General features: G+C 47.8%; 1 protein-coding gene across 1 annotated transcript in view; it reads right to left on the minus strand.

Moving 5' to 3' along the window:
• Positions 1-11,340, minus strand: part of MLPH (melanophilin) — a 27,944-nt gene that overhangs the window by 14,083 nt on the left and 2,521 nt on the right. Inside the window, 7 exon segments of the mRNA XM_008940311.1 lie at positions 1,678-1,838; positions 3,196-3,391; positions 4,887-5,015; positions 6,047-6,141; positions 7,215-7,253; positions 8,380-8,516; positions 9,712-9,933. Coding sequence (XP_008938559.1) covers positions 1,678-1,838; positions 3,196-3,391; positions 4,887-5,015; positions 6,047-6,141; positions 7,215-7,253; positions 8,380-8,516; positions 9,712-9,933 — 979 coding nt within the window.

Consider the following 11,340-nt stretch of genomic DNA (forward strand, 5'->3'; position numbering starts at 1 on the left):
TAAACACATCAGCAGCACAAAGGGCAGGAAGGATGAAGAGCTATTAAAGCTAATGAACAATGCTGGCATAAGAGGAAATGGGGTTAAATTTGGAGTAAGAAGATATCTCACAACCATTAGGGTGACAGGGCTCCACAGCAGCCTTCGTGGCTTCTGTACCACCCTGAAGCAAGAGCTTGTCCTGCTGGCGGAGGAAGTAATCTGAAGCACTGGTAGCAATTTGGCCACATTTCCCCACTGCAAAGCCCAGTGCACATTTCATGCCTAATGTACCATGTCCTCATTAAGGACAGCAAGTCCAGAGTTCTTCCATTTACTGCTGACTGGAAAAGGCATGGCATTTACTAATTACACATATGCCAAGAGAAGTAAAAGTAAAAGGAAAGGTAAAACACGTGAAGCGTGGTGCTGAGGGATGGCTGTGGTTACAGATCCTCCTACCAGTTACCCAGAGAGGGTCTGAGGACATGCAAAGTTACCAGCTGTGAGCAGAGACTGGCAGCTGGCCCCGTGTACCTGTAGCCAAACAACACCCTCCATTTTGCTGCCTAAGAGGTCTGAGGGATGCTTTACCATTCTCACCACCCACTATTTGCAAAGGGGGCACCAGGAACTGCAGGCTTGACAATTAAAACACAAGCTCAGAGCCTTTTCTGACACCCTTCTGGACTGTTCCCCCTATTACCATCATTCAGGAGAGATACGTGACAGGTTGTCCTGACCCAGTCCTATCAGGGCAGGACCGCTAAAGGCTGCAAAAGAAGAAAAGGATCTTGATGCTCATTAAACATCCCTCTCCAAGCCTCTGTCTGATCATAAAGTGCTGGCACACACAATTGAAGAAAGCCTTTTTTTGGGGACACAGGAGACAATAGGTAACTCGCAGATTAGTAAGGACAACCTTGAAAATTAACAGCAATGACGTCAGGCTTGTCACTGCGACAGCAGCATGGGCAGAGTGAAGCACCCACCCGTGCCCCATCTTCAATTTGCAATGACTGCAAAAGTGGAAGGGCTGGAAGGAGGACTTTGGAGGGAAAGCACAGAGCTCCAGTGTACTTCTGCGTCATCCTAAAAGGGCAGAGAAAAGTCTGTTCTCCCTCACCTTAATGAATGAAGGAACCTTAAAAGCACCTTCACAGATCTCATTGCTGCTTCCATTTCACAACCACCTTGGCAGTTCCCTCACAACATGCAAGGCAGGATATGGCCTGGGCATTCATCCCACTGGTGCCACGCAACCATGACGTGACACCTACATGAGCAAGCTCCTAGGTCATCTCACAGGCCTGATGGATTGCTCTGGTAATGCAAAGTGGCTGCACCCTCAATTCCTTCAGCTTCTGAGCTGAAGAGGAAGAGGGATCTTGAGTCTACAGAGATCTGGGACCCATTCTGCTCCCTCTTGGACCTGCAGATGGGAAGCATGGGCACCAAACTGCCCCTGCACAGGAGGGACAACAGTTGTGTGAATACTTAAGGCACAACGGTGTTTCTGCTCATGCCCCACATCTGTCCTGGCAGGGAGACCCCTGTGGTTGTGCTCCTGTGGTTTGCCATCACTGTTTCTCTTCTCCTCTGAGCTATTCTGCAACTCGCAGATAACAAATGCCGTTTTCAGAAAGAGAGGCTTGGCCATGACCTGGTGTCACAAGAGGTTCCACAGCTGTCTGGTACCTGATTCCCAGAGTGGCTGATGCTCTCCTGGGAGGCGGCTCTGTTCCGACGTTTTGTGTGATGGGCCGGGTAGGGAGGGAATTGAATTCCCTTCACCTCCTCATCAGAGGTGTCCATATCTGCAGAGTACTGGGCACGGGGTCGATCGTTCCAGGAGCTGCCTTTGGAGAGAGAAGGCACAAAAGTACAAAAGATTCACACCCTTGAGTTCATTCCTGGGCATCAAGCCCCATCTTTAACACAAGAAAATTATGAGGCATTCTCCAGATGGCACTTTCTTTCTGTATCCTTTGGCAGGTGGTTAAGGATGGCTGCACTGGACCAGGCTGCAGCTCCACCTGCTGTAGCCACCTCTCTCAGCAGGGTCCCACACAGCCTTGCTGAGATAGCAGTGGGTACAAGGAGCACCGTCCTTGCTCTGTCATGCACTAAACTGCCAGGCCGCTCACCAAAAACTGCCGCTGCCTTCCCAGTTTTGCTGGAGCCCAGGTTTGGACACTGCCCTTCATGCATTGTCCAGGTGCTGGATGATGTTTAACAGAGGCTAGAGAGGTATCAGTCTGAGATGGAGCATTTAAAAGAGCTGAAAGTCCCCTTTAAAGGAAAATTTCAAGTGAGACAAGAAAAATGGAGAAAATTAAATTAACAAGCTAGAGGACCTCATTGCTGTGTCACTGTACTGGGGCTAAGAGTGGAAATTTAAACAGAGCACAGTATGGTTTAGCCAGCATTTCCTAGTACCCTGAAAACACAACCAAGCAGCTGGAGACCCAGAAGGATGTGTTCTACACCTGCACGTGCATAAACCACAGTTGAACCCTCCTGGCTCTGCTACCACAGTAGGAAAAAATCTCTTGGCTAGACTGTGCTTCTTCCAAGACAGGTTGTACCAGATGATCTTTGAGGTCCCTTCCAACGTGGTATTCCACGATTCCATTAAATTCTGCACCATCATTTACTGGGTATTTGTAGAATCAGAAAACCAAAAATCCAGTAGCCTACCAGTGCACCTTGCTCAGCTGCAAGGATGCTACTTAGCAACCCCCAGCACTTGCCTCCAGTTCTTTTCCAGTCTTACTCCACTTCAAGTCCCCTTAAAACTCAAAACTTCCTGCACTCAAAACGTCCTTTGGCAAGGAGTTTAATTCATCTACCTCTGCCTGAAGGAGGAGAAACTTCCCATTGTTTCTAGTAATGTCCATTTGATTGTATCTAGTTTCTACCCCAGACAATACTGGAAGGTATGAAAGGGGTGGACACCTTAAGGGTGGACACCACCTCTGGCTTTGAGACGTAAGTTTGCTGGGAAAAAGTCCAACACATTACAACTAAATAACTTCAGCTGATTCTTTAATGAGAAAAATCACTCTTGCAGATAGGTATTTTGTCTTGCCCCTCAAAGCTTTTTTGATGTTTTGAGGTTGTTCAAAAAAATCAAAGACATTTCCATTTTAGTCCAAATCTTGCTGCTATTCTGCCTCAAAAGGATACCAGAGGAGCCTGAGCAGAGACACTTACCAGGTTTTGCACTTCTTTCCAGGCTCCTTCTCCGTGAATTGACAGTGAGCCGAACCTCTGTGCTGAAGTGCTGCTCCGGAGGGCTCCCGCCTGACCCCTGCTCCTGCAAGATGTGGTGCAAGACCAGATCTGCATCCGCAACCCTGGACTCCTTCTGGGAGGCATCTTCAGCTGCACTGGGGAAATCTGGGAAGGACTGAGAGACGAGGGTTGCTGCTGTGCAGCTGCCCGCAAGGACGCCTTGCCTCTCCTGACCTTCACTAATAGCTCCTATCTTTATTCTCCAACACATTCATGGATTGACCTTTTATGAGGCCTAATAATCCAGTTTAAAGACTTCACCTTGTTGATGAGCCCCGAGCAATACTTGTCATCACTACCAGAGGGCACTGTTAATCCGTACAACATCTGGGCTCAGCGTCCCTTCAGGCAGGCTGCAAAAAGCTCTGGTCTTCGAAAACACCACGTCCTTTCACTTATTCTAAAAAATAGCCACCTCCTGCCCCACAGATAATCTACAACCGCTAAATCTGATGCAGATCATCTTGACAGAGGCCAGCCCTCCCTCCATTCTTGTTGAATTCTGCTGCATAAAGACAAAGAAAGAACGAATCTAATTATTTGACCCAAATTCTCATTGATTTACATGAAATTGTGGAATGAGTGGTTTTTTTTTTTTGTTTTGGTTTTGGTTTTTGGTTTTTTTTTGTTGCTTTGGGGTTTTTTTGTGCCTTTGTTACACACCTCAATGCACCCTACTTCTACTGAGGCATCGAGTTTAAAGTACCACAGTATTATTATCAGGAAGTGTGAGCTGTTCAATGTTTTAAAAGTGAAATTTCCACAGGAAAGACAAACAGGAACATCCCAAAGAGCCTGATCTGAAGCATCTCAGGCTGGAAGACCTTTTGCTACATCAGGGGCAAGCCTGTCTATGTTCATTCCCAGAGCTGGAAGGTGGGGATGGCTGACTCCCAGCCCTTGATGGGATCATGGGGCACAGCTTGCTGCAGTTACTTGTGCTGGAGCTGTCTGTAGGTCCTGCTCCTGGTCAGGGGCTCCTGACACTCAGACACATATAGTCTCCTACACAGAAATAATCAGTGTTCATGCAGATTTCACTCTTCCCATGTTCTTCCCCCTGACTGATGGGGCTTCCACCCCACAGGTACCATCACTGTAATCATGCTGGCTCTGTAGGATTCATCTTATGAATCTCACAGATTGTGTGCCCCAGGAAACTGCTCCCCAACTTGTCCCCAGTGCCACTGCATAACAAAATCAGACAGGAAATGGATGGGATGATGGGAGAAGAGTGTGGTTGGATTTCATGCCTTGAGTGCTGAACCTCCAAAAGCTCTCTTGGAAACTAGGGTGCCTCATGGGCTGGGGACAACACATGAAAACCACTGTCTGCAGAGAGAAAAGAAACTGGCAGGGAGAAGGCCAGAAAACCTCTTACTATCTCATCTTACCACTCATCCTCACTTCAGTCAGGTGTCCTACTCCTGACTCAGCCTGAGGCAGTGAACTTCAAACGTAAGAAAAGAGCCCAAGTGGAGCTATGGGGAGCAAGGATAAGGATTCACACCACTGCTTCTCAACACCAGCTGAAGGAGGTTTTGATAGCTGAAGGAGGAGGTAGAAGAGGCAGCAAGGAGGAAAGGAACCCCCCAGCACACTCCTAGTACCTGGAAAGCATCCGGGCTGCTGGCTGCTGGAGAGAGCTGCACAGACTGGCGACGAGACTGAGCAGAGTACTCCGAGTCCAGTTCAAAGTCAAAGGGACGGACAGACAGCAGGCGCTTTGTCTTGTGCTTCTTAGCATAGGAAGTGCAAGAAAGGAAAATTCAGCATAAACTACAGTTCACCCTGAAGAAAGGGGGACGGATGGCCCTTGTCTCCTTAGTTTGCTGTGTTTGCACAGCCCAAAGCAAGGCTCCTGCTTTTTGCAGAGAAAACTTGGGTTTGACGTTGTCCTCTTTACAGTGAGCCAGGTACACAGGGCAGCGTGTGCCCATGCTGGAGTAAAGGAAGAGTGAGTTCCTGACTCCCACAGTCTCCGAATCAGGACTGTGGCCATAAGCAGGCACTGGGAAGCTCTCTCCTGGCTTGTAAGTGCACTATGAGAAAGCTGAGCCAGGTTGCAGCTCCGAGTGAGATCCAAGGAGATGCTTTGAAACCTGTAGCATCTCTCCATCTTCAGAGAAAGGATGCCTGCATATTTGGGAGGCCATCAGCTGCTTAGGGTGGCAGCAGCTTGGACAAGCCCCCTAGACTTCAGAAGCAAATCAAAATGAAGTTTGAAGTGTGTGAAATGCAGCTCGTGCCTGTAGCCACAGGCAGAGGTGGTGTGTGTGGAACAGGTGTATGGAACCATACCGGCATTTCAAACACACCGACAGATTGCACACACGCTGCAGGGAGGAATACACTTCGCATCAGGCTTCTCAATCTGTCCCAGAAAAACCCAGGAGATAACTTGATATACTCACAAACCCAGCTGTGCTTTGCTGCTCTACCAGGTATCTCTTCTTCTAATAAAAAAAAAGGTGGGCTCTCATTATATGGGTAGGAGCTGGGACTTTTGTGTCAGCTGGGGACATCCTCAGTGTCAGAAGTGTATCTTTTTTCTGGAGGACAAATATTTGTGATTTTACTGACTTGGTTGTTTCTACACAAACTGGGAGAGGGGCTTACCTCAGAGAAGGAAAACAGAAAGGCCCAGTTTTGAGTGTGGCATAGAAACCCACCACAACCACTGATGCCACCACCACCACCAGCGCAGGCAGGCCAGCAGCAGCTGAGGGCACAGAGTGTGGCAGAAGGTGCCCTGGAACAGAACGCTTACTCTGCTGTAGCACTCTGCTTCAGCTCCATGGCTGACATTGTCTTCATCATCGCTGTCATCTCCAGCATCACCACTGGTGAGGAGCTGGCATTCACCTGCAGGGGAGACAACAGCATGCTATGTATGCACAGCTCCTGCACCCCGTTCCTGTGGTGCTAACACCAACGCATCTGTAGCTGAGGCCATGCTTCTTCTATGGGGTGAAAAGGTCCAGATGAGAAATACTTCTCCAATCTTTTTCTTTTTCCATTATTTTGTGTACTACACCATGCTCAGTAGGTTCCACAAGTAAAGGGAAGAAGACAAAGGATGGGAAAGGAACAGGAGCATCTCAGCCCCAGTGCTGCAACTGGCACGCAGTGACCTCAGTCAAAGGACTGTAGGGCAGAAGATCTTTGGGGTGCAATGCTGTAGGTACCCACTCTTAGCACCTGATCTTGCAAAAGCTTGGCTGGCCTCTCATTTCTTCCCCTTCTAGTTGTGTGCCATCATGATGTGGAAATGACCACTGAAGGGAGATGAAGGGCACCTGCAGCACATTGGGGACCCCAAGGCCCACCCAAGTGACTTCAGTGTTTGAAGGCACTACCACTCAGCCCAACACAGCTCTGCTTCTGCTGTTCCCGGTTCCCATCATCCAACTCTGCTCTCTAGCAGTGACTCATTCCTTTCTGGGTCCCCACCTCTGTACCCAGGTCACTGCTAAACCCAGCAGTACATTTGGAACAGCACAAATGCCAGACCAAGTCCAAAGACAAGGTAGGCAAATAGCTCTTTCCTATATCAAATGACAAGGGGCAGTGAATCTTTCCTGCAAGGGCTGCTGAGAAACCCAACCTCAAGTCCCACATTCAGTGGGTTCCTTAAGAATATAGCCAGCTTTAAGCATATGATGTAGGTGCATTGAGATGATGAGTACTTACAAGCTTCAGGCTTGGTAACTAAAAACCTTGTTGTATCCGAGTCTCCCCTTGGAGACCCCAGGTGTACTGCAGTGCAAGAGGTGAGCATTACAGTCCACCTCCACTGCACTGGAGAGATGTCCTCCCTGGTCCAACAACTATAAACCACACTGGAGTGCCCACAGTCAGAGGGTGTGAAAAGAAAAAGACATTGGAAACCTCTCTTGAATTGCAAGTCACATGCTGCAATTCTCTTTTTTACTTACTGTTAATGTCTGGCAGGCTGTAAACTCTGTCATGAAGACCTAAACAAAAAGAAAAATCATGGGAAAAATAAATAAGCACATTTTCTCCAGGTACTTCACAGAGCACAAACCTTAGAGCAACAGTTAACTTGAATTCTCATTCTCATCACACGGCACTATCATCAAAAAGGCTCTTTAGACAGAACAATCAGACACTTAAAGACAGGACTTGACTTTTAAAAGTCAAAGAGCTCATGGCCACCAATTCCACAGTCGTGATGGAACACTGCTGGGAGTGCAGCAGCATAGGAGGGCACAGACAACAGCAGATGACCACACAAAATGCAGTGGTCTGATACCACTGTGCTGCACTTCCTGCAACCAGAAGTACATCCCAAGAGACTCTTGTTTGCTCAGGGGGCAGGCCAATTAAGTGCTGTGAGTGAAATAATAAAAACAAAATCATCTCTCTTTGAAAAAGACATCAGAATCTCAATTTAAAGAAGCCTAAAATATCCTTACACTTGGTTTGGTTTTCTTTTGGATTATTCTTTCAGTGTGATCTGATGCATTTTCAGACTGAATGCTACAGAAATCGTCTCTCAGTCCATTAATTTTACATTCAATGCCACTTCCCCCCATGCTTTTTGTAATATCTCTGCTACAAATCATCTGGCTAAAAGAATGATTGGACCAGTCAAATTAGCTCATGTCTGTGGCATATATGCAAACTTTTCTGTGGCTTTTCAAGATGGGAATAAAATCCACGTTGGTTTTCAAAGGCAACAGGCAAAGCAGTGCAGGAGATGTATGAATGGCAACTAGCAGCTACTCAGTAAGTAACAGTGTGTTAACAGCAGCTTTCAGCATTTGTCTATGGACCATCAACAGAATGCAGGATGTGAGATTTTTAAAACTAAGCATGAGATATTCTCAAGTGTGCAGGTAAAACAACCTTGACAGTGTGAAAAAAAATCCACTGAGAACATCTGCTGTGCTGCTTTCAGTATGAACACAAAAATCTGAATGGCTGCTTCCTCTCCAGGAAGTTTTGAGCAATTTTGAAACCACACAGTACTCAGAGCATCATCAGTGCAGATGTTCCTCCCTTGGTGCATCCCAGCATGGAGTTGCACAGAGGCCCCATGCACAGCAGGGCAGGGGAAACCCTGGTGCTCCTCCTCACCTAGAAATGTGGAGTTCAGCCCCTGCCTTGGCTGCAGCCTGCCATAGAGGGACTGCAGCACTTTGGCACTTCCAAACCTCTTGAAACGGGATCGCACGTGCTCGTAGTACCACTCCAGGGAACCAATCTTCACGATCCTGCCCAAAGAGAGGATGTACATACAGGTGAGCCAGTCCAGCTGTAGAATCATAGAATTGTTTAGGTTGGAAGAGACTTTTAAGATCATCAAGCTCAACTGCTAACCCAGCACTGCCAGGTCACCACTAAACCATGTCCCTCAGCTCCACATTGACACGGCTTTTAATCCCTGCAGCGATGGGGACTCCACCACTGCCCTGGGCAGCCTGGGCCAGGCCTGGACAATCTTTTCAGGGAGGAAATTTTTCCTCATGTCCAATTTAAACCACCACTGGTGCAACTTAAGGCCATTTCCTCTTGTCCTATTGCTTGTTCCTTGGGAGAAGAGACTGCTCCTCATCTCGCTCTGACCTCCTTTCAGGGAGTTGTGTAGAGCGAGGTGGTCTCCCCTGAGCCTCCTTTTCTCCAGGCTAAACAACCCCAGCTCCCTCAACTGCTTCTAACAAGTCTCTACTCTAGACCCTTCACCAGTTTAATTGCCTTTCTCTGGACACGCTCCAAACCCTCAAGGTCCTTCTTGGAGTGGGGGGTCCAAAACTGAACCCAGGATTTGAGGTGCAGCCTCCCCTGTACAGGGGGACAATCCCTGCCCTAGTCCTGCTGGCCACACTGTTTCCAATATGAGCCAGGATGCTGTTGGCCTGCTGGCTCATGTTCAGCTGGCTGTCGGCCAACACCCCCAGGTCCTTTTCTGCCAGGCAGTTTCCAGCCTTTCTTCTCCAAGCCTGCAGCGTTGTAGGGGATCGTTGTGACCCAAGTACAGGAGCGGGCACTTGGCCTTGTTGAACCTCACACCACTGGCCTCGATCCAGGCTGGCCAGATCCTTCTCTGTAGAGCCTCCCTACCTTCCAACAGATCAACACTCCTGCCTAACTTGGTGTTACCTGCAAACATATTGAGGGTGCCCTTGATCCCCTTGTCCTTATCAGCACCCTAAATGAAACATAGCTGGCCCTAAAACCTGGCCTTGAAGAACACCATATGTGGCTAACTGCCAACGTGCACCAGCACGTTTTGGGCCTGGCCATCCAGCTGTGCTCATGGTGATCAGACTTTCACACAGAAACCATCTCTTAACAAACACAGCCTGTTTTTCTAAGCAGCATAAAGGGATGCTGAATTTAGGCTACTCTCCTTGAGCCTCAGCCCCAAGGCTTGCCTGAGCCGTCCACCCTTGACCGCAGAAGCGCTACCTGGAGAGGCGGCAGGGATCACAGACCCAGCCCTGCTCCTTCTTGTTGTAGCGACTGCAGCTCTTGCAGGTGTAAAAGTGGCAGTCCAGGCACTGCCGCTTGCTGTTCCGCAGGAATTTAAAGGGCTGGAGGCAGTGGACACAGTGGGTTGCGTTGAGGTGGGACTGATTTGTCAGGAACTCTCTCTTGCTGCTCTCTTGGTTGATCTTGCATTTCAGCTCCCTGCAGAAAACATCCCAAAACACAAGAACTTGGTTTTATTTCACCATGAACTCTCACATGGCAAATGTCGTCATGCTTCAATCATTCCAGGAACAATTTTCCAGGGAACATCCTGAGTCCTGCAGCTTGTGGAAACAGCTGTAGGGCAAATCTAATAACATCACGAGTTAAATAAGCTGAGCAAAGAAATAGGCTCCAGATTCAAGGTAGGTTACTGCATATAAAGATCTGCCACTCTTAAATTTCAGATTAGAATTGATTGTGCCAAAAACTTGTTTTGTTTGCTTCACAGGGTATTGATCATAGATTCCAGGAATCTCAGGAGAGCATCTCTTCTCGAAGTCTCTGGCTGCATCCCAGCCCATCCAATCTTTGAGCCTTAAGTTCAGCTGGGAATTAAAAACTTTCTGGAATTCTCAGTTTAAAAAAAAACAAAACAAAAAACCAAAACAAATAACAAAACAAACAAGCAATTTGAGATTAAAAAGGACTGAAAGGGGTTTTGTTTCAGGGCTAAATTCAGTGGACACTTCTATTAAGAGCTGAAGATGTACAAAGGGGTCCTTGCTGTTCAGGGGACAGGAGCTCATGACAGTCCCATGGAAGCCTAGCCAACAAGAACACTTTCCAAGACCATCTTCCTCTGGCAGTCCAAAACTACAGACTTCTTTTACTATCCAGGCCTAGCTGCTAGAGCAGGTTCCCATGCAAGAAGGTGAGGCTGAACCTCCAGCAACAGCCAGGGTCAGCTAAAATGCCTGCCGAGCTGCTGGGGGCCCACTGCACTACCCAAAGTCTTTCTGTTTGTTCCCCATGCTTCAGCTATGTTTGCCTTTGGGGCTATGGCTGAGAAGCATTGTTTGACTTGTAGGGAAGGTCCTAGAAGGTTGTTTTCTGTCTAGGCAGGGTGAGGAAGCTGCATTTTTCAGAGCAGAAGTGAGCGTGAGCTGGTGATGGGAATGACATGAATGTCAACCAAGCTAATCTCTGTTTAACCAAACCAGTTTGCATATTAGGGATCAGATCCTGTTTTTTTTCCAGGCAACACTTTTCTTGCCAGCTCAGTGCCAGCACACCAGGCCTTATTTGCTGTTACAAGGACTGAGATCAACTTGCATTCACCAAGGATCTGGAACATGTAAAAAAAGCAGTGTAAAGTCTGAACTGGGTACCTACTTTTTAAATTCAGCTATTCACCATCCTAGCAGTGTTTTGAATGACCAAGCGAAAACTTCAGCAGTAAATTTACACGTGGCTATTAAAAAGAAAGCCCCAAATAGAAAACCCTGGCGTTGGACTCTGTGCTCCTTTTCCACTCCCGTGCTAAGGCTGCTCCTAACAGTATCTGATCTTTCACTGGACTGCCTTTTCTGGTTCCCAGAGACTGGCTGGGATTCTTTCCCCCTT

The sequence above is a fragment of the Merops nubicus genome, unplaced genomic scaffold, assembly GCF_000691845.1.
Source record: "Merops nubicus isolate BGI_N331 unplaced genomic scaffold, ASM69184v1 scaffold375, whole genome shotgun sequence".
Classification (NCBI taxonomy): Eukaryota; Metazoa; Chordata; class Aves; order Coraciiformes; family Meropidae; genus Merops; species Merops nubicus.